Below are 23,817 nucleotides of genomic sequence, written 5' to 3' on the forward strand. Positions count from 1 at the left end.
GTATAGAGAGAGAAACAAAAAACAGAGAAGAAGGTAGATAAATAAGCTTGAAGGGTGTTTGGGGTATTAGAGAAAAAATCATTGTCACTTTTTCCTTGGGCTTAGCAACTCTAGGTAATTTGGACCTGCATCTTATTTTGTTTCTGCCCTGGATTTTTAGCCCATTAAAGGGGGATTTTATGGATCTTTGACTCATTTTTCCAATTGTATTTGGCCTAATAAATTAGTAAAATGCAAAAGGAAAACCTTGTAATGCTTGGTTGGATGTAGGACCTTCAAATCTCTTTATTTTTCTCTCTCATGTGTAAAGTTGCCTTTGATTTTGATATAGAAATTTTCCCTTTGAAAGTCTCATGGTAGTGTTTGTCCATTTTAAACCCAAAATTCTAGATATGCATGTACTCCATATGTATACACCCTTTTAAATGTTTGGTGTTGTTAGTTTATTAGGTTATATTTCATGGTTTAGAGAAGCTCTTATTCCCTTGAAAATGTTAGGTAAAAAGTGTGAGTATATTTATATAGTATTTGTTTTGATTATGTTCAAAACGATTGAATAATCAAAACAATTGAAGCCTACATTTATAAAAGATCTGCATACAGGATTCAAGCCATTCATACTTTAAGATTATAAGTTAACGAAAAGTAACAATATAAATGTGCACACGCTAATTTACATTTACGATAACTAAAAAAATTTACGTACATAAAAGTAGTACTTACTTTTTCACCTCCAATAAATATCTCATTTGACATAACTTATTAATCATATAAATATAATATGGGTTCACTAATTTTTTTATTGTTAAGAATCTAATTCTTATCAAAAGATAAAACAAAACCTTACAAGGAAGATACCACTCAAGAACCATACAAAAAATCTTAACATAAAAAAGAACAATAAAAAAAAACATAAAAAAGAACAATGAGAGATTGACACTACCCCTTTCAACAAAAAAAATAAAAAAATATTGACACTACCATCTTTTAACTAAAGTTTGTGGGACCTAAACCCCACTTTCTTATCTGTAAAGAAAGATTGATGTAATCTATAGACATAAATTGGTAATAGGGCTTGTGAATTTTCTTTAGAAAAGTTAAAGTAATTTACTCAATCTTGCATTGGTTTTAGACATGGTTATAGTGAGTATGTGCTTCTCATCCATTAGATCATGGAGTAAAAGTATTAGTTGCATTAAACCCTAGAAAGTAGAAATCATAAAGAAATAAAAATCACATAAAGATGCTTACCTCAAGACTATGGTATCTCTGCATTAAAAAAAAGAGGGAGAAAGCCATGCTAAATTATAGGCTTTATCATCACATCATCAGTAGTTCTTCCCATTTTTGTACCATATAAAGAAACCCTAAGAATAACATATATCGTAGATGCGAATATCAATGAAGATATTAAACTTCATAATGAGACATTAACGGATAAACTAATCTTCTAAAGTTTTCGTTCGACCCATCTAGTTAGATATTGCTAAACTTCATCTTTTATATAGTTCTTTATGTTCTTCACTAAAGTTCAAGTAAAAAAAGGGATCTTATTGATTGATTGATTCAGTCTAAATCTCCAATAATAGATAGTTAGATACTACCACTAATATATATTAGTAACAAATCTTACATATCTATACGAACGCTTAAAATTATATCTCCAATCGAATTATAAACCAAATATAAATCCTAATTCATGGTCATGATATATCGATATGTACTATCTTGATCAGTTGAGGGATCGGATATCTTAACACAATCCTAACTATAAATGAGGATTAGATTCGTTATGGCCCACTAGAAAAAACCGATATTGAACAGGTTTTCTAACCTTTCAAATTGGTTATCACTACTTTAAATGGCTGAAGAGGGAGTTGGGGTAGGTTTGAGACTTTTTTCTAGACTACCCACAATAGTAAACCCATTAAATATGAAGAATAAGTACTGGGTCCTAGGTCATTATGATCTTCCATTATTGTTTAAATCTCCTAAGATTAACAATGGTTTCATTCATTTAGGTTTAGGAATGATGAATCTGATGACAACAACAATGATAAAAGCAGCATTACCTAATTGGCCCCAGCTTGACCTATTTACTGACCGAAAAAAACGCACTCATACGCATCAAAAGGCTATCTATTCTTTCTACTATGATGGAGTATAGAAAGTTAGAAAAAATGAAAGTTAACAGGTAAAAGAAACCGAAATGCAAGAACCTGCGAACTTCAAAACACAGTCAAACAGAAGTTTTCGTTTATTTATAGTTTGACGAATAAGAGAAGTTGTAATGACAATATCTTTGAACAGTAACAAATCATGTCCTATACAGAACTAACGAAACGCTAGACAGCATGAAGAATATTATTAGAAGTATAAAGTTGGGATATTAACTCCGAATGTTACCCATTAATCTAAAGAGTAGTAGAGGCTTTTGATGTTCGAAGGTTGCTCCCGAGGATGACTACAATTACGGTCACGTCATCATGATATTTCCTTCTCCTACCAGCAGGGATTCTCATTAGCTCTTCGGTACTAAAGCCTGCAAGAAGAATCAAGTATACGCGAGAGAGGTTAGCATTTTCACTATTATATATATATATATATATGATATAACTTGAACGTGCATAAAGAATCATTTCGATCACTTGTATCAGAAAGGCTTTATAGATTTTCTTCGTCAATGAAATCAAAATGAAAAGCTACTTTATTTTACCTGCGTTATCAGCTGCTCTAAGTACAAGCTGCTCCAGCAGGAATTTAGCTGGATCACCTGACGGGTTGCTCGAGATATAAGAATGGACAAGCTTAATAGCTTCATCGTTGTTGATGAAATCGAATAATCCATCGCTCCCGACAATAACAAAGCAGTCTTGTTTTGAGATTCTATGAACGTTCAATGAAGGCTGCGTTGATATATATGGTGGACTCAGTAGGTTTCGGACTTGCAGAATGCCCATTAAAGCATCATTCATTTTTCTCTGTAGAAGGAAAAAAATGTAAGACAAGTTATATAGTAAGCCGAATTTAGCATATAGATGGAACATAAGTAGTAATGGGCTAACTAAGGAAATCTATACCAAGCTAAGCCAAAAGCTTGGTTCCAAGTTCCAACAATCTAGTTTACGGCGTACTCTGAAGTATCATCCTAACAGACAATTATGATTTTCATACTGGCTCACTTCATGACATTCATAATCCACAATCTTAAGTTGTTGGAATATAGACATTCAAGCTCATAATCATAACACACAAGCAATTAGGACAACAACGTGTGTTTCGAGTGCATGCTTGTTTGGATACATTGCGGCAGTCAATATGGAAAAGCATAATTTAGAACTTGAATGAAAGACTATGAGTTTACCTGTTTCAAATAACCAACTCCAAATGCACGAGTTAACTTAAGTTTCCCTTTGACTCTTCCATTAACTACGGTTGCAGGATCATCCGGATGATCAGAGAGAAGCTGCTTCCTTTCTACTTCATTATCAACCGAGTGGATATCAGTCAACTGGAGGGCTTCCAAATCTTCATTGTCATTGCCATATTTAGCTAGCACAGCTCGACTATCACCTAAGTTGAGTATGTATAGATCTTTGTCATAAATCAGGACAACCAGAACACAAGATCCAACCGATACCAAATCAGGGCGATCATCCATTTCTTGTTCCACCATGTGTAAAAATTCACTCTCAGCCTGATTAAGAGCACATTGCAGACTATCAAGCACCATTTGATCAAATGAGCTGCACGGGTCATCATGGTTATTAGCCACTTGACCTACCTCTTTGGCTGTTCTTATATCTTTGTTCTCAATGGTTCTTGACCGAGTATTTTCCTCAGAGTGACAATTACTTCCATTGAGAAAATATAGGAGAGGATCATCTGATTTCATAGTATTATCTTCTTTCACTTCCTTATCCAATAAATTCAAGTAATATCCAATTGTTTCGTACAAAGTCCCTGCCAAAAAGTCAGCTGCATCCCTTCCATTAAACCCATCATAAATCGCACAAAAAAGCCAACCATTTTCCTCTGAACAAACAGCTTGAACTCTATCTTCACCAGCTGCACCACCAGCAACTTCTACTTCTGTAGCGTAGAGGAAACTTTCATTTCTCGAAGGAGCACTCATGGACTTAATTCTGTAGGAATCCCAATCAGATAATTCACTTTGACTAGATAAGCTAGAACTCAAGGTTGACATTCCACTTTGGAGAGAAGATGATAGCATATCCAACCTTGCAAAGGATGGTGAAGAAGGAACCCTTCGAAATGATTTTGGTGAATCCAAACTTGGAAGAATTTCACCACCTATTAGACCATTACAGATGTTTGTGTTTGCTAATGTTGTATTGGCACTTATAGCAGCCCCAGACAAGAACGAAAATGAGCTTTTCCTTCGAATATTGTTTCCTTTTGGAATCGGGTATCCATCTGAAACTCCATATGAACCTTCTTGTTTTCCATTGCATTGGTAACCAAAAGTGACTTGAAGTTCTCCGACAGGCTCAGCAATTGTTTCTCCGAGCATAATTTATTCCTAAAAGTGAAATATAATATCATTCTCAAATCTATACTCACTAAAAAAAACCATATAACATATACTTTCAGAGACTAAAATTGTATCACCATCGACCTAATAGTTCCTATTCTAGTATTCTGAAAACGCACCTAAAAGAGGAATGTCAAGCTGAATACCCTTTATGCTCTTGAATGTACGATGCAAAATTACCTATATTTGGGCTTGTGTATCGTTTCGTTTGATCGCGAGGGGCGTATAATTCTCTCCTAACTAGGCAATAAGAGCACAAACGATCATCGACATCAAACTGCAAACAATGGTAAGTGAAGCATGCCGATATTTCTGAAAAGACAAATTATTTATGATTTTTAACTTTGAGCATCATGAAATCTAAAATACCCTTATTTGCTATGAGGTGGTTAATGATTCATTCAAATTGGGAGGTCAAAAATGTGAAACCCATACCAGATATGATAAACTAATTCCCAATTTTGCTCAATAAAATAAAAAAAAAAGAAAACCATAGTCCTTCTCTAAATACTTATCAAAACTCAATAAACAATTCATTTTTAGGTTAATCTCTTCATTCATTTGTGTGTTTTATTTCACTAATGAATTTCCTCTATCTTTCCTTCTTCTCTAAATTCCATTGATTTGATTTTATCAACAAAATTCAACAAACCCCAAATTTATGCTATACCCAGGAAACTAATCATCATAGAAATAAGATCTATAAGGTTAAATACAAAAAAAACAACAAATTTATCATATTTATTCTTGGGTCATACAAAATCAACAAAAAGAAAACATTACCCAAAATCAAAAATCAACTCACCTTTTCTTAGGCAACAACCAGGAGAGTTAAAATTGACAAGAGAGAACAAAATTGAGATAAAATAGATATGGGTAATGTTGATTTTGGGTTTATAGAGAGTAAAGAAGAACAAGTGTTTTAATGACAAGAGCCTAGAACAGGGAGAGGAGGCTATCTATTATTCTAGAGAGAGAGAGAAAGAGAGAAGGGTAAGCTTGGGGGGCTATTATATTTAGAGGTTATTCTGATCTCAAAGGTCGCATCGTTTAAATCGGAATACTAATAAATGGGAAATTGAGTGGGGGGTAGAATTTTAATTTTAGTGGTTTCAGGAGAATTTAACCATTTTTAGACCATTCTTTCTCTGATTCCCTTTTCCTTTTTATTTTCTTTCTCGAGCAAATCTTCACTTGATAACGATACTAAAAGGATGGAAACCACCTCTTGAGGACTCCTTTGGTGACCCGTCTAGTTAACGTGGCGAATATGACCTAGTATTTCAATTATTTTACATTTTGGTGACTTTTTGTTTATGTGACGAATAAGACAAAAGATATTTTAGACTTTTTAACGTATGTGAGAAGATTAAAATATCCATTGTTTGACCTAGGGACTGTCACCGATTAAATCGGTGAGGGAGTGCTTGTATAGTCTTTGTTTCTTCCAACTTGTTTTCTTCACGTTTATGAGATTCTAGTAGTAAGACAACCAACGTTACCTAGAATTGGGCCTGGTTAATAATAAGCACTAATTTATGGGCTCTCCTCGTAGCTACTTAACCTCTAAAATGGTCGGGCTTTGGGCTTTTTTAGTGTAACAACATTGATGGGCCTTTAATATAAGGGCCCCACCTTTCAAACACAAGATATGTTAAATCCACCACATATTATTCTTAGAAAAGGATATAAATGAGTGTAGGGATGGGAAAGGGGCTGACCTAGGCACCTATTGGACACCTAAGACTTCGGCTGGGATGTTCTAAACTCCAAAAGATCAAGAATACTAGTGCTTTTAGGTGGGTTCATCGTGCAAAATACAAAATTTGTATAAAGTCCACCATCGCAATTCATTCATGGAACATTTGAACTTGGATTTGGCAGGAGCATAGTAGATGCGTTTGTAATAGTTGCAGGGAAGAATATTTATAATTCATTCCCACCTATAGAAAGAACGTAGTATCAACATAACCTCACATGGTTTCGACATTACAATCTGTAAAGTAGATAAAGCTTTGAATAACTCTTTCTTTCCAAGCCACTTTTCAAGTAGAGTTACACTCACTAGGCTCTAATATGGTTTCAGAGCTAATATGGTTTCTTCAAACTTTTCTTCACATATAAGATTCTAGTAGTAGGACCACGAATGTTACTTCGAATTGGGCTGTTCAATAGTAAGCAATAATTTATGGGCGCTCCTCTTAACTACTTAACCCCTAAAATGGTTAGGCTTTGGGCTTCTTTAGTAGCAACACTGATGGGCCTTCAATATAAAGACCCCACTTTTACCAAACCAAGATATGTTAAATCCACCACATATTCTTAGAAAAGGATAAAGATGAGACTAGGGATGGGAAACGGGCGGACCTAGGCACCTATGGACGCGTAAGACTTAGTCCACCATCGAAATTCGTTTATGGAGCAAGTGAACTTGGATTGGGCAGTAGGGTAGTAGATGCATTTGAAGAATATTTATAAGTCATTTCCATCGAAAGAAATAACATAGTATAGTATCAACATAATCTCACATCTTTCGGGCATTACAACTTGTGAAGTAGACAAGGCCTTAAATAACTCTTTCGTTGTAGGTCAGTTCTAAAGGAGAATTACACTCTCTACTCTTTTTTTTTTTTTTTTTTTTGTTGAAAGACACTCTCTACTAATAGATCAATACACGGGCAATCAAGATTTGGACCTTTCGAATTGTCGAGTCCCACATGTAACTCGTTTCTCACACCCCCGTATGTCACCTATTAAATAATAGTAAATTAGATATAAATAATTGCTATTCAAACTTATCCATTACTTATTTGTTTGAAATATTTGATGTTAATGTTCCATTTATTAGTTACATGTGAAAACCTCTGTGTTTTCAATAATCATTAATTTAGATCTCTATTTCTTAACAAAAAAAAAAAAAAAAAAAAAGATTTAGATCTCTATTTGAATGGAAACCGTCACCTCATAGTTAAGTGGTGTGTGGCACGAATATTATATGTCAATTTTGACGAAAACACATTGTGTCGTTAACTTTTCATCTCTTAATTTTCACATCTTTTTAAATTCAGTGTCTATTTTCAAAACTCTAATAGATCCGATTATTCAACATTTCTCGAACTAAACCACTACATGAAATCTAGCTCACTTTCGATGATTTACACAACTTAGGTGCGTCGTTTTATGTTTGCAGTTCTCTCTTCTTACAATTATATTTCTTTCTCCTCCGTCTTCTAATTGATTTTCAAGTATTAGAAATTAATTTCAGAGTGATTCTTCTAAAAAATTGCAATTTCCATATTTCTGATAAGAGTACTCGTAATGTCATTATCTTTTTTCTAACTTTTAAACCTATGTCAACGAAGTAAGAGAGAAAAAATGAAAAATAGAAGACGTTTTGGTCATAGTTGGCATGCGTTAATCCACGTGCGCGCGCACACAGACACGTACGTACACACCACTTAAATGTGAGTTGGCGGTTGCAATCTAAATAGGGGTGTAAACCAATGATTAAGAAAAAAGGTACCATAGTCCATATATCACCAAAAACATGGATCATTATGGGGTCAACTACAAATCCATCTCTCTCAGAGTGGGTGTATCTACTTAGAGCATCTCTAATGCAACACTCAACAAAAACTCAATTAATCCAATGTGTCAAGTATAAGTTGAGTTTCTCTTTCCTAGGTTGCACTATTGAGATACTCAATTCAAATTTCATCTCCAATGCAACACTAAAAAAAACTCAACATTTACTTTAAATTTATTTTCAGTTCTTATTTTAATAGTATATAAAATGTTGATGTGGACCAATTGAGATACAACAATAAATGTTGAGATACTCAAAAGAAAACTCAACAATTGAGTTTTCCTTTGAATATCTCAATATTTATTGTTGCCACATCATATTGAGACTCTAGTTGAGTGTTGCATTGGAGAGTGTTTTTTGTCAAAAACTCAAGTAGTCCTATGTGTCAAATTGAGTTTTGTAAGTTGAGTGTTGCATTGGAGATGCTCTTAATAGAAGCCCAATTATCCACACAAAATACCATTTTCAGAGTGACTGTATTTTCTCTTTCATTTTTTTTGCTCCAACCCTTTGGGGCATTAGACACATTTGGTACCTTAAAGAAGCTCGATTATCATTATCATCATTGGAGATGGTAACACCCGAGAAAGGTCGTCCAAAGAAGTCAGCTTGTATCATTGACGGTAGAGCCATCGCTCAAATTATTCGCTCTGAAATCACTGTTGAAGTTCATTATCTGTCCCAGAAATATGGCAAGGTGATCTTATTCTTCTTCATCTCTCTGTATCTATATTTTGTTCGAGTCAGATCTGAAATCTGACTCGAGGTCTGAATCAACTGGAGTAAGGAATCAAAATGTTTGTTTTTGTCTAATACGTGAAACTGACTCATCTAAAATATGATGATTCAAATCAACTTTTGGTAAGTTTCGTTCGGACGGTTCTGACCCGGACAAGTTAGACGAATCAGATTCAAACAATGAAAGAAAACAATCACTGCTACCCAACCATCAACCATAAAGTTCTAATATATTTCTTTATTCTGGTTCAGGTCCCTGGACTAGCTTGTGTTGTTTTAGGCAATAAAACAGATTCTCAAGCCTATGTTGTTTTAAAAAGATTGCAATTCGTAAATTTTCAAGTTCAATATGTCGACTCTAACAAGTATTGATTTTACAGCCATCGACTTATCGGGGAAAAACTATATTACTTGGAAGCTTGAAATCGAAGCTCATCTAGAAGCCAAACAACTTGAGAAGACAATTTGCGAGGGAAATAATGAACCGCTTTACAGACGCTCAGAGACCCTCATTGTAATCCGCCATCATTTATGTGAAGAACTCAAATCAGAATGTTTATATCAGAAAGACCCACTTGTATTATGGAAATGTTTAGAAAATCGATACGGTCGTTTAAAAAAGGTTATTTTACCGAAGACCTAGAATGACTGGATAAATCTGCGACTGCAGAATTTCCAAACAGTTTCTGAATATTATTCTGTCATAGTCAAAATAACTACTAAATTGGCTCAATGTGGTTATCCAGTTTCTGAAGAACAAATGCAAGAAAAAACGTTTTCCACATTTCATATATCCAATATGAATCTGCAAGAGCAGTATAGAAATATGAATTTTAAGTGTCATTCGGAGTTAATTTCATGTCTTCCTGTAGCAGAACAAAATAGGGAAGTAATTATGAAAAATCAAGAAACCCGTCCAACAGGATATACTAACTTTTCATAAACATATTCTACATCCGTCTCTACTGAAAGACGGGAACAGAACCATAAGGGTCGTGGTCGTGGCAACTGGCACAATAAAAATTTGGAGGAACTTGGTCGTGGTGACGATCAAAATAAAGATACCAGAAGTGGGGGTTACCGTTCTGGGGGGCGCGGTCGTGGCAACGACCGAGGCCGATGAGCAAATAACTCGGGTAACAAATACAAGCCGTATAATCGGCAAAATAAAGGGAAGATGGTGGTATATGAACCTTTTGAAATGAAGAATCAACCCTGTTTTAAATGTGGTATGACAGGGCATTGGCAAAAAATATGTAGGACTGCTAAACATCTAATAGATCTTTGTCAAGCATCCTTGAAGAAACGTACTGTCAATGTACAAACAAATCATATGAAAATCAATGATTCTTCATATAACACAAGATTGAATGTATCTGACTATTTAACTGACGATGTTGAAATATATCTTACTGAAGTCAGGACCGAGTCAAAAGTCACAGATTATGGGATTAATCTAAATAGCGTCACATCGTTGTTGGAATACCCCATCGAAGAAAAGGATATCTATGATAGTGGATATGAAAATCTTACTAATAATGAGTTCGATCAATTACTCGATGATGAGTTTGACGAAATGATTGATCGAATCCGTAACTCTCCTTAGTAGTATTTTTATGATATTTCCAATTGTTGTAAATTTTGTATTATATTAATGTTTTACTCTTTATGGTATAGCAATGTAATATATAAAATTTACATGTTTTTTTATCAATATTTTATGTTTATTTTTTATGTTCATTAAGGTATGAATTCCAGAAGTACATTTTTGAGAAATGATGAAGATATTTGTCTGGCAGACAGTGGAACTACGAATTCCATCTTTCGAAGTAAAAAGTATTTCTTGACTCTGAAATTATGTAAGGGTAATGCGATTACTATCGATGGTTCATCTAGTCTCATTGACGGCTCTGGCAGAACAATTATAATATTACCAAGTGGTACGAAGTTAACCATTGACGATGCGTTCTATTCGAACAGATCTTTGAAGAATCTGTTAAGTTTTAAAGACATACGTCGAAATGGTTATCACCTTGAGACTAGAGATGAAAATAATGAAGAATATTTGTAAAGTAGATAAACTCTCCCCTTGTGAGTCAGTTTTCAAGGAAAATTACACTCTCTACTCTAATATGGTTTCAGAAGTAGGTCTCATATACTGAAATATTTACTTTTAACTGAAACATATCTTCTTCTATAATTTCAATTTTTGCTAATAGATCAATACTAGGGCTGGGAAAAAAGTCCGCAAACCCGAAACCCGTCACGGGTACCCGAGTCCGTTAGAGCCCGCGGGTACCCGAAACCCGAAGGGGGGGGGGGGGGGGGGGGTTAGCCCGCCCGATAATCTTTACCCGACATAACCCGCTTAATAATGTCATCCATTTATGCAATAATACCTATGCACATTATATGTATGCTTGCTTGTATGTATTTATGTATGCATTTATAACATATACAAAAATATTTTTAAAGTATTTGAAGTGTATAATATAGATATACATACATATATTGTTGTCCGAGTGCGGAGTGTCCTTGACACAACATTGTTAAGAGAAACTAAATTAAATTTTAGTTTCGATAGAAATTTCGGTACCATCGAAATAGGAATATTTTGGTCATTTCGACCGAGATATTCTGAAACTTTAGTGAAAACTCGATACTCGACCGCCCGATACTCGAGAAATCCGAAAAATCTGACGGACTTGGACGGGTTTTGGACACTAGAACTTTTTAAATTACCCGCCCGATTAAACCCAAAAGCCTGAATGGACAGAGAGTTTAAAAGCCCGACCGACTTGACCCGATGAAAGACATGAACCCGAGCGGCCCGACCCCGACCGATTCCCACCCCTAATCAATACACGGACAATCAACATTTGGACCTTTAGAAATTAGATATAAATAATTGTCAAGTCCCACATGTACCCCGTTTCTCACCACCCCCTGTATGTCACCTATTAAAATAATAGTAAATTAGATATAAATAATTGCTATTCAAACTTATCCATTACTTATTTGTTTGAAATATTTTGATGTTGATGTTGGAGTTAGTAGTTACATGTGAACTAAACCTCTCTCTTTTTAGTAATCATCTATTTAGACCTCTATTTGAATGGAAACCGTCACCTCCCAGTTAAGTGGTGTGTGGTAGGAGTATTATATGTCAATTATTACCAAAACACTTAACTTTTAATATCTTAATTTTCACATCTTTTCAAATTCAATCTCTATTTTCAAAACTCTAATAGATATGATCAATCAACATTTTTCAAACGAAACCTCTACTTGAAATCTAGCTCACTTTTGATGATTTACACAACTTAGGTGCATCGTTTTATATTTACAATTCTCTCTTCCTACAATTGTATTTCTTTCTCCTCGGTCTTCTAATCGATTCTCAACTATTACAAATTAATTTCACACTGTTACTTTAAAAAGATTGCAATTTTATTATTTCTGATTGGAGTCGAAATGTCATTATTTTTTTTTTTATAACTTTTAAGCCTATGTCAATGAAGTAAGAGAGAAAAAGTGAAAAATGGAGGGTGTTTTGGTCATAGTTGGCATGTGTCAATCCGCGCGCACACGTACCCACCACTTGAATGTGAATTGGTGGTTTCCATCCAAATAGGGATGTAAACCAATGATCTAAAGAAAAGGTACCATCTTTCAACAAAAAAAAAAATAAAGAAAAGGTACCATAGTCCAAACAAAAACATGGTTCATTATGGGGTCAACTACAAATCCATCTCTCTCAGAGTGGGTGTATCTACTTAATAGAAGCCTCATTATCCACACAAAACACCATTTTCAGAGTGACTGTATTTTCTCTTTCATGTTTTTTTGCTCACTTCTTTGGGGCATTAGACACATTTGGTCCCTTAAAGAAGCTCGATTATCATTATCATCATTTGAGATGGCAACACCGGAGAAAGGTCGTCCAAAGAAGTCAGCTTGTATCATTGACGGTAGAGCCATCGCTCAAATTATTCGCTCTGAAATCGCTGTTGAAGTTCAGTATCTCTCCCAGAAATATGGCAAGGTGATCTTATTATTCTTCTTCATCTCTCTGTATCTATATTTTGTCCGAGTCAGATCTGAAATCTGACTCGAGGTCTGAATCAACTGGAGTAAGAAATCAAAATGTTTGTTTTTGTCTAATACGTGAAACTGACTCGTCTAAAATATGATGATTCAAATAAACTTTTGGTAAGTTTCGTTCGGACGGTTCTGACCCGTACAAGTTAGACGAATCAGATTCAAACAATGAAAAAAAAACAATCACCGCTACCCAACCATCAACCATAAATTGATGGTTCTAAATTTCTAATATTGTTCTTTGTTCTGGTTCAGGTCCCTGGACTAGCCGGTGTTGTTTTAGGCAATAGAACAGATTCTCAAGCCTATGTTATTATGAAGAGAGAGGCATGTGCTGAAGTTGGAATTAGGTCATTTGATGTGGAACTGCCAGAGCAAGTCTCTCAAGCTGAACTCATCCAAAAGGTTCATGAGTTAAATTCTCACCCTGATATCCATGGTGGGTTTATATTAGTTGTTCATTAAATATTATTGTATTAAACATCCAAGTTATCGAGTTTCGAACTTCGTTTTAATTGAGACTATATTTTGTTTTGTTGTCAGGAATATTTATCCAACTTCCCTTGCCAGGGCATATAAATGAAGGAAATGTGTTGAATGAAATCAACATTGAGAAAGATGTAGATGGATTTCATCCTCTAAACATTGGCAAACTCGCCATGAAAGGCAGAGAACCCTTGTTTAAGCCTTGCACCCCAGCGGTACTTCTTATTCTTCGTACTTTAGATATTTGAAGTCTGATTCGAGATCTGAATTGACTTGTGTCAGCTTTCAGAATATTTGTATTAATTTGACCGGTGATGCCTGCCTATGAACGGTTAACTCAGGTTGATTTTGGGTTTTTTTTGAACTGATGATTCAGATTCAGACAAGTCAAATTCAGACAACGAGAAAAGAAACCTCCTTAGTTTTGTTTATTTTCTTTATAATCCCACTTAAGTACATGTTATTTTTCGCGACAGGCATGCATTGAGCTTCTAACTCGAAGTGGTGTCACTATTAAGGGAAAGAAGGCAGTTGTAATTGGTAGAAATAATATGGTTGGTTTATCTGTATCATTGCTTCTTCTAAAAGCAGATGCCACTGTTACTATAGTTCATTCACACAGTGAAGATCCAGAGAGTATCATACGCCAAGCAGACATTGTTATTGCTGCAGCACGACAAGCAAACATGGTAAATATCGATACAACTAGTTGGTTCTGAGTAAGTACCAATCGAATTAAACATTTTGTTGTAATTGTAACAGATTAAGGGTGATTGGATAAAGCCCGGAGCAGCCATTATTGACGTCGGGAAAAAAATTATCGATGTGGGAAAAAATGCAATCGAAGATCCAAGTCAGAAATCAGGTTTAAGATTGTTGACCAATGTTGACTATGATCAACTATGTGAGGTGGCCGGATGGGTGACTCCGATTCCTGGAGGTGTTGCTTCCATGACTTTTACAATGTTAATGAAGAATACTTTAAACGGTGCCAAGCTTAAGTTTGAACAGTAACCTCTATTTCTCCTTATTATTAGTGAATTTTCATGTTCACTAGCTTCTCCAAATAATTGGATTGGCAGCATTAAATCATAATAATACCCGACAATCATGTCGATGTAGTGTTTTTTTACTTCTTTCAGTTAGATTTGAGATGACACATTTCATAATACTAGTTTTTGTTTGAAATGTTAATTCTGGGTTCTTTTATCCAGACGAGTTAGATTTAGACAATGAAAAAAATGAAGACTATCTAATCCACCTTCTCTGGGAATCGAACCTGGGACCTCTAGGATTTTGAAGTTTATGTCAACACATTGGACCATTTAGGCAACCAATTGTTGACTGAAGTCTTTTTGTCTTTGTATTCACCGAGAAATGACCAATAGGGAGCAATTTGCAACTTGGATGGCCAAGTTGATAATACATTAAAGACAAATACACTTGGTCATTTTTTTGTTGAAGGAAACGAAAAACAAAAAAGAACTACAAGCTAAAATAGTTGGCGAGGTCTTCGACGGAGTGCCAGGTACGCCTTTGTTGGTTTTGCCTTCCCCATTTTGCTAATTTGTCCGTCTGGTTGTTGCTCAGTCTCGGGGTGTAGGAGAACATGATGCAGTCGAAGTGGTTTTAGAGGTTGTCGATGGTGTCCATGTGTTTCTCAGACTGCCATTGGATCGATGTTTGCTTGTGAAGTAGATGACAGATCAGGTTTTGGTTGTCACTCTCTATGTGAAGGTATTGAATCTTGAGATCTTTCGCCCAATTCAATGCGCCAATAATTGCACAACATTCGCATTCTTCTGCATTCTGCCCTCTGATCGTGTCCGCTAACGCTGCAATGAATTCTGCCTGGTCATCGTGCATAATACATCAAATTCTTGCTGGTTCTGTCAGAGAGGAAAAAGAGGCGTCAACATTAATTTTGACGAACGGTGTTACTGGCGGTTTCCATGGTATCTGACTTGTTGTGATTTTGGTCTCTGGGGGGTAGTTGCATCTCCTATGATACGGTTAATAATTTGCATAGGTGTTTGATCCTGTGAAGTAAAACACTTTTCGCATCTCGCTTTCCATATGAATCATAGGATCATAGCATAAAGGCTAGTAATATTCTTGTCTAAATCATTCCAGAGGAGTATCCATTCCTGTAGATTGGTAATGTTATCTGTCATATAATGTTAAAATGAAACCAGATAGGACGTGTGTAATTACAGTGTAATAAAGCATGAGTTATCGTTTCCGTATTATCACAGTGTACACAATTGTATGAGTTACCAATATATTTACCTATTCTGTCTCGAACTGGTAGATTGTTCGTACAACACTTTCATATAAATAGTTTGATTCTCGGTATGGTAGTTAGGTTCCATATGAATTTCCATTCTTTCGTTTCATACATATCGTTATAGGTTCTCAGGTGAGAGTACATAGAACTGATAGTAAAGTTACCTGATTTGGTAAGCGTCCATCGTATCGTGTCTTTCTTAGTAGCCTGCAGGTTAATGCTAATAATTGCATTGCATATTTCTCTGTTAAAACAATTAGATAGAATATTCATATTCTACTCGTTCTTGCTAATGAGTTGTGCTACTGTAGTTAACTGACTATTATTGGTATTGGCAATGGGCGGGGGTGGTTCGGTATCCAGTAATTGTGCCAAATATTAATGTTTTTTCCTTTGTTCACGTTCCAAAATATAAGGCTCGTCACTTTATCGATGTGTTTGACTATGGATTTCCAGAACCAAGAGTGATTGGTTTTAGCTGATCTGGGTTTAGACTCCTTGGGAAATATTTGGCTTTCAGAATTTTAGCCCAAAGAGAGTTTGGGTTTTTGAGAATTCGCCATGTGAGTTTACTGAGAAAAACTTGATTATCGAGAGCGGGAAGCCTGAACCCTAAACCTCCCAGTCTACGGGGCAGACATATAGAAGACCAATTAATAGTGTGAATGGATTTGGATTTTCTCCACCAGAAGGCCCGTTGAATGGCCTCAATGCGATTACTTATGCCTTTAGGAATAGCAAAGCATTGCATTTGGTATCAGGGAACAACTGCTGCAATAGTAGATAATACTACTGAGTGACCAGGTTGGGAGAGGAGATTGGTGTGTCATTTGGATAATTTATTCTGAATTTGGTCAAGAAGGGAAGAGAAGGCTTGGTTTTTATTAACACCAATAAATAAGTGAGTACCAAGGTATTTATCCAGAGAGGAGGCTTGGTGAACTTTCAGGTCTCGGGTAATACACTTAATCATTTCAAGCTAAATTAACTATTACACCATATCATTTTAATTCAAAGATATTCCTTCTTTCTCTCTGCGGTCGCCAATGACTTGTAGCCCAACTGGAAAGTGTATATACTTCGCGATGCGAAAGTCCTAGGTTCGATCATATTGAAGTGGAAATCTAAGAATATTGAACTTGGACATAAATAAAATAGTTTACCTGGGCTTTAGGCTAAGTCGAACTTAAGAGGGGCAGGTAAATATCATTTCTTCTGCTCAAAATTAAATAAAGGGACTTATCCTAAAAAATGAACTCCAATAAGAGGCGGTTAGGCTTAACGAATTACTTTTTCTACTCAAAATTAAATCAAGGAGCTCAACCATTAATTAAGGCTGCGGCTTTGAGGAATAATAAAAAATCTTCGGGGCATAAAGAATAAGTCAAGCAAGATTGACTTGGGGGAAATATTTATGTTTTAGCCCAAAATAATTCTGATTGCATTTTAATCCTTAGTCTTCATCTTCATCTTCACCCACAAATTTCGACCACCACCACCATAATTTCCGACCACCGCCACCATTTTATTCTCTCTCTCTCTCCCTCTTCTTCCTTTTTTTCCTTCTCCTTCTCCTTATTTTTATCTCCCTTTCTCATATTTTTCCTCTCTAAAAAACCTAGCAGATCTGAGATCTGCTAGGGTTAATCTTCAACTCAATAGAAGACGAGGAAGGAAGAAGCCTTCCATTGCAGCAGGGAAGCAGATCTGCTACCGTAATGTGCAGGCGAAGGGGCTTTCCCCTTCATCATGGTTGCAGCAGAAGATGAATGGAAGTATGAAGAATGACTTAGGTTTTCCTTCTTATTTAATTAAACTATTTCATGAGTTTTTCTGATCGTTCATACAAGAGATGTTTCATAGAAGTATGAAGATGTATAGATGAATAGAGGTACGAAGTATGAGAAGATTTTTCATAAGACAGATTGTTAGGGTATTGATCTTCAACTCTTACGTACTTTAATTTCTCTCTCATATGACAACCACTTCTTCATTCTGGACTTTCCACTTAAGGGTACTTACGAGGCAAGCTTGTAAACTTAAATCTTTTCTTATTGTTTCTAGTGTTAGTCAAATCCCTACTTTCAAAGAAAATTGTTGAGATTAAAGATAACCCACATCTCTTTCAAATACTAAAACTACTATTAATCTAATCACTCATAGAACAACTCATTTCCCGCTCTATATGATTTGTGAAATGTGGTGGTGGCGATAGCCAGAAATTGTGGTGGTAGTGGTTGAAATTTGTGGGTGAAGATGAAGATGAAGATTAAAGATTAAAATGCAGTCAGAATTATTTTTGAGCTAAAACATAAATATTCCCACCAAGTCAATCTTGATTGACTTATTCTTTATGCCCGGAAGATTTTTTATTATTCCCCAAAGCCGCGGCCTTAATTAATAATAAGAGGCGCTTAGGCCTAACAAATTACTTTTGACTAGTAAATCTATATGGGTCAATCTTGAAGATTTCTACAAAATTATTTTCATCATAATCTTGTAAAGATTGTGTATTCATCACTCTTCCATTTGTAACAGTTGAAGTTTAAAGATTTCTACAAAATTATTTTCATCGTGTATTCATCGCTCTTCCATGTTTAACAGTTGAAGTTGGGTGATTCTAGTGACAAGAATATCAACGTATTGTTACTTATCTCTCCTATAAGTACTACTAACCAGTAACCCACTTCTATAAGGTACAAACAAATTGCTAAGTTGGTAATTGCTGAGAATAACAAAGAATGGCCAAGGTCATACAAGTTTGTGTTATGTTTTTCCTTCTTCTCGTCGTGTCTACCGTCTCAGCTGGTATTAGTCTTATCTTTGTTATTTCTCGCATCCCATAAAATTGTTATTTACTTTATTCCAGTGATATTAGTATAGTCCTTGGAAAACAATAGTTTTTTTGTACGTGAACAACAACTTCTCGATTATTGTGATATTATTTTTTTCTGCTGTAGTTATAGCATTTTATTTTATAAACGGAAATAGACTTTATAATATTGATAATTACTTTTCTCAAAATCTTTTGACAAAAAAAAATGTAGTAATTTACTATTACAACAACGATGATGGTAACTTTTTTGGGGTTTTGTGATGGTAATCAGGTAGACAGAATGTATTGGAAAAGATCTCGATCAATCCGAATGTGGTGTATTATTGCTTTGCTCCATGCACTGAACATTGCGATCAAGACTGCGCCCTATACGGGTACCGTCAATGGGGACATTGCCACGACCCTCACTATTGTTGTGCTTGTGTCGATGATAAACATATCATGCCCTAATTCCAATTCATCGTCAGATTGCATGTAATGTATCACACCAATAATAATCCATAATAAATTACCCAAATTAATTAAGCTTATAATAAGCATTTCTATTTATTTTTTAGCTTACCATAAATACTTTACTGTTGATATAACGAGGTCATGTCCTCACTTGTGACTTGGGGGTAGCCAAAGCCCTAAACCAACACACATATATCAAAATAATTCATTGAATTGCACATTACCATGCTCTGTAGCTCTCTCTATTTTTTTTCTCATATTCCATGATAAGTACAACAATTTGTAAATAAACAACAATTTATACCAGCATTCTCTGCGTAGGAACTTCTTGTTCAGACTCCGTGCATGGATTTGTAAATAAACAACAATTTATCCGGATTGTATGGATCGACTGAAAAAATAAAAATAAAAATAAAATAAATAAATATCCATCAACATATATCAAATCAACATTGTAGATAATTAGGTCCATAAAAAACTAGTATACATATACATGTGCGTGTTTGTGTGTGTCTGAATCAGAAGTCGCTATTATGGGTAGTAATCAAATAGTCGTTTTTTTTTTTTTGTGAATCTTAATAGGATACGTGATGTAAGACGGATCGAAAATAAGAAATCCGGCGGTCAAGATGAGTTCTGAAATATACGTATATGTACGTGACAGATCGAGAAGACGAGATCCGACGATCAAGAAGAATTCGGAATATTCCAAGATATTTGAAGATATGTGAAGATATTTAAAGATATGTGAAGATATATAATATTTAGTATATAATATATTCAGAATATCTCTTGTAACTATCTAATGGTAATATTAGATAGATTTTATATTATTTTCTGGTTTAGTAATAAAAGACTATGAAACCCTATACCTTAATTTATCTATAAATAGGAGAGGGTTCTAGGAATCAAAATCATCGAGTTATGTCTGATCAATGTAACCGATCAACCCTACAATTGTATGTGGTGATTATTAATAAAGAAATGGTTCTCCGTGGATGTAGGTCAAGATTATCCGACCGAACCACGTTAACTTATCGTGTCACTATTTAAATTTATATCTCCGATTATTATATAATCGTGAATTTAACATGATATCATGAGCGGGTTTATCAATACTGTTTCATTGGTTTTTTTCCTAGGTTAATCAACCTCGATTCAAGCTTCCGCAAAATTCTAATTTTTCTTTTTAGTTGTAATTCCATTATTGTTCAATCGCCTTGCCGATTTGAATTCATTTCCAAGATTATTCTTGTGATTATGTTTTTTCTACAAGAATAGAAAATCAAGTGAAAGATGAAGAAATCTATCTCTACTCATCAAAGATTCAACAAACACATTCTCTTCGATTTTTTTAGACCTCAAAAGATTTGAAATTGAAAAAGAAACTTTAAGAACCAACCTCTCAGATCTGGTTCGATTTCAAGCTTTCAACCAACCAGAACTAAATTTTCCCCGTTCTGGAACAAAGTTTCTGTCGGTTTTCCTTAAGCCCGCAACCAAACGAACCCTCTAGAACACACTGACCAAGTCAGTGACGTTTGACCCGTTATTTTAGACACGCTGACTAAAGTCAAGAGACTTTGACCTTAAATTTGGGTTGTCTTCTTCGACGACTGCAGTCTAGGGTTTTCAGCCGATTGTTTTTTCGACATCTTTTCTTCACTAGACGCATACTTCCGACGCCTTGGACCATCATCTATTCCCTCCAATCGTTTCCCTTCCAATTTGATAAGAAAATCAACCGTTTTCTTCTCGGTTTTAGTCCACCGTTGCTTACTCTCTCTCTTTAGAAATCTCTGTCGGTTGCAACGAGTAAGCTTTGATCGGCTATTTTTCCTCTTCGCAAACACTTCTCGATGAACCCTAGAGCTATTAGGTACCTTTCCCTTTGGACGACATCATCATCACAATCTCCTTCAACCCCTAGAGTGACCGACATACCTTCTCACCAGAACCCTAGTTTGGTAAGATTCAGAGATAACGTCACTTTCCGTTTCTCTAGACCATCTTGACCGAGTCAACTATGTTGACCCGCGACCACATTCACCGAAGTCATGAAGAATTTGCAGACTCGGTCAACAACGTTTGACCGACCTATTTCATCTTCTTCTTCACGACAGAAACCTTAGAGGGTTTGATTCGCTGAACTTTCTGCCGACTTTTTTGCTCCAATCACTTGCTTTCATCGATTCAGACATCATCCTATTAGCCACCATGATTTCCTTTCAGTTTTTTGAGTAATCAACTCTTATTCTTCTCGGGTTTTAAGTTGACAAACTTATCTCTCTCTACAAATACAATCATCGATGCCCTGATATGGCCTCAAATTGACTGGATTTCACCTATTATAACAACCTACTATCAATTAGGGTTGTTATTTACTCCTAATCGACTTTATACTGAAATCTCTAAAGATTCAGAAAACCCAATTTAGAAAAACCCTAATTTTTGTTAGAAAATTTAATTTCCCCAAATTCGTTATTTGAGACAGCTTCTCTTACTACTGTTTCGTGACCGTCATTTGCCACAGTTTTCAAATGTCGAAAAATTTCCTTTGCGACAGAGTCTAACTCTCGCTTATATCCAACTGTTCCAAGTTGGGACGTAATTTTTCTGTCACCTTTCTATTATATTTGTGACATTAATAGCTTAATTTCATCAATGTCTTTGCGAATTCACCTATGACATTTTTACCACCATTGTTTGTATATGATAACTTCTTTTTCCTACCAAATTATGTTGAGGAATATCTCTTCAACGAATAGAATATCTATATTTTCCGGAATTATATCCATGATCTTGCATTTTTTTACAATGAATTTCATGTCGACCATCGTTTTGGTTGTTACTTATCCAATACTTTTTTGCATTCCGACAATGATTTCTTGTCGATTTTAAACAAAACAACATTATTTTATTGTTACTCATTAGGTCACTTCTTGACCATTTTCACCCGACAATGATTCTCTTGTCGACATTCATAACATTTTTGTTGACATTTTCTTTCACCTCGTTCCTACAATGACCAACTTTATATGCATGACAACAATATATGTAACTTCGTTGTCATTGATTCTCGTTCAAATCTTTGATTGCATTTACCAACTTTTTAGTTGTGACTTAATTATTCTTCAATCATTTTCACAACGCATCCACAATCCAAGAGTTGCAAGAAGACGAATTAGAAGAATCCACAAGTATATTTTTCTCTCCAAGTCGGAAACTTCAAAGTTTACGTGCTCCAACTTGCGGAGGGAGGGGGGGAGGGGGTAATAGGATACGTGATATAACATCGTTAACTAGTCATCACCTCTCTCTCATCCAACTCATCGTCTCTCTCTGCCACCTCATCATCTTCATCGACGAAGGTCGCCGGCCAGCCAATTTTCCAATCGGCGACCTTCGCCGGTGAAGATGATGAGGTGGCGAGAAGATGAGGTGGCAGAGAGAGGCGATGAGTTGGATGAAAGAGAGGTGATGACTAGTTAACGGTGTTATATCGGAATCTGAAAAATAAAGTAGGGGGCTAGGCAGGAAACCGATCACAAAGTCGATGGCTATTAGGGAAATAACCCTTAAATTTGTAGTAATGGGTATTATTGGAAAGAGAGAAAAATTATTTTCTTTATTTTTTAGAAATAGGACATTAAAATGGGACAACTCAAAATAGAAATTAGGTCATTCAACTTGGGACGGAGGGAGTATATTTTTGTAAATATACATTTAACTAATGTCAAGAAAAATTTGTTTAAGTAGTTATACCGATTCAAATGGATAGCGGGAGCAATCAAATTTACGGGTAACAACCCAAAAGTGGCATCGAAAAAATTAGCCTTTATTCAGATTGACTGATCCGGAAGTAGCATTTGAAATTCTAGCACGAAATCTATCATTGATGATTTTAGAGATTTGAAAGAGCGACGAGTTCCATTTTGATCGTTAAAGAAAAAAAAAATACTATTCGGCCTAGTAGTCCCAATTTTTTTTATTTGTGTTCCATAGTCTTATGACCTAATTGATATTTTTAGGCGGTCATTTTTAGTGGAAGTTATATAAATTTTTCAAACTAACTTATGACTAGAATACTTCGCCCCCCTTCGCCCCCCCCCCCCTTGAACAAAAATTCTGGTTCCGTCCCTATATACAACGGTTATACCTTTCAAGATGACAACTAAGAGTACTTTGTTTTTTTTTCTGAAATTGTGCGAACTTCGAACAAGCAGTAAGAACGATAGATGAAAGTGACTTCTTAAAACTCTAAATGCTCATGTAACTTTGAATGCTAAAATTTTTGTGGTTTGTTTACTGGATTTTGTTTGGTATTTATAGAAGTATTGGTGACACTTTAGACAGGTGTCATATTTGACTGTTGTCTTTCGGGCGTCATCTTGATTGTCAGATCTCAACGGATCTATCTAGATTTCGCGCTCTAAAGACCACCATTAGATCCTCAAAAAATCTATCTTAAGTGCGCCAAATATCTTGACTGTCGGACCAAATCTATGATCGTAAAATGAAAGGCTCCAATCTCTCCTCGCAGACACCTCTATAGCGCCCTCTACGCCCACACCGCGCGTGCGTGGTTTGCATAGTTTGAACCACGCAAATCACCTTTCCATTTCAACGGACATACCATAAATATATGGAAGGATCTATATAAGGAAATTATATTTCTCCAGTATCATAGATGTCGTACTAACTTAAAATCCCGGTTTAGAGTTAGTGGTACTTATACCAAACTAATTTGGTAATAACTCATTCATGCGGAATCG

General features: G+C 35.4%; 2 protein-coding genes across 3 annotated transcripts; one reads left to right on the top strand and one right to left on the bottom strand.

Annotated features, from left to right (window-relative positions):
- Positions 1-2,242: 2,242 nt before the first annotated feature.
- Positions 2,243-6,049, bottom strand: LOC147551334 (Protein phosphatase 2C family protein). Of its 2 annotated transcripts, XM_086670366.1 has the most exons (5): positions 5,361-5,785; positions 4,736-4,867; positions 3,365-4,543; positions 2,717-2,981; positions 2,243-2,542 (listed from the first exon to the last, which is right to left on the bottom strand). In XM_086670366.1, the coding sequence occupies exons 3-5, from the start codon at positions 4,532-4,534 to the stop codon at positions 2,415-2,417; spliced, it is 1,563 nt and encodes a 520-aa protein (XP_086526492.1). In that variant the 5' UTR covers positions 4,535-4,543; positions 4,736-4,867; positions 5,361-5,785; the 3' UTR covers positions 2,243-2,414. The 2 variants fall into 2 exon arrangements, with proteins under 2 accessions (XP_086526492.1, XP_086526491.1); XM_086670365.1 differs by lacking the exon at positions 4,736-4,867 and having other exon boundaries at positions 5,361-6,049.
- Positions 6,050-12,583: 6,534 nt separating this feature from the next.
- On the top strand, positions 12,584-14,558 carry LOC147551335 (bifunctional protein FolD 2-like). Its single transcript, XM_086669405.1, has 5 exons — positions 12,584-12,924; positions 13,236-13,419; positions 13,524-13,681; positions 13,943-14,155; positions 14,229-14,558. Exons 1-5 carry the CDS (start codon positions 12,610-12,612, stop codon positions 14,478-14,480), a joined length of 1,122 nt encoding a protein of 373 aa, XP_086525531.1. The 5' UTR covers positions 12,584-12,609; the 3' UTR covers positions 14,481-14,558.
- The last annotated feature ends 9,259 nt before the right edge of the window (positions 14,559-23,817 follow it).

This window comes from Eschscholzia californica, unplaced genomic scaffold, assembly GCF_041429995.1.
Source record: "Eschscholzia californica isolate CP2 unplaced genomic scaffold, dmEscCali1.0.p SCAF_3, whole genome shotgun sequence".
Taxonomy (NCBI): domain Eukaryota; kingdom Viridiplantae; phylum Streptophyta; class Magnoliopsida; order Ranunculales; family Papaveraceae; genus Eschscholzia; species Eschscholzia californica.

Bases quoted from the DNA above. Each gene is read 5' to 3' on its own strand.
- LOC147551334 (XM_086670365.1), bottom strand. From the start codon at position 4,534: ATGCTCGGAGAAACAATTGCTGAGCCTGTCGGAGAACTTCAAGTCACT. The intron at 2,982-3,364 runs GTAAACTCATAG...TTCCTTCTACAG, and splicing joins GAGTTGGTTATTTGAAACAG to AGAAAAATGAATGATGCTTT. The intron at 2,543-2,716 runs GTAAAATAAAGT...TTCTTCTTGCAG, and splicing joins TAGAGCAGCTGATAACGCAG to GCTTTAGTACCGAAGAGCTA.
- LOC147551335 (XM_086669405.1), top strand. From the start codon at position 12,610: ATGGGGTCAACTACAAATCCATCTCTCTCAGAGTGGGTGTATCTACTT. The intron at 12,925-13,235 runs GTGATCTTATTA...GTTCTGGTTCAG, and splicing joins TCTCCCAGAAATATGGCAAG to GTCCCTGGACTAGCCGGTGT. The intron at 13,420-13,523 runs GTGGGTTTATAT...TTTTGTTGTCAG, and splicing joins TTCTCACCCTGATATCCATG to GAATATTTATCCAACTTCCC.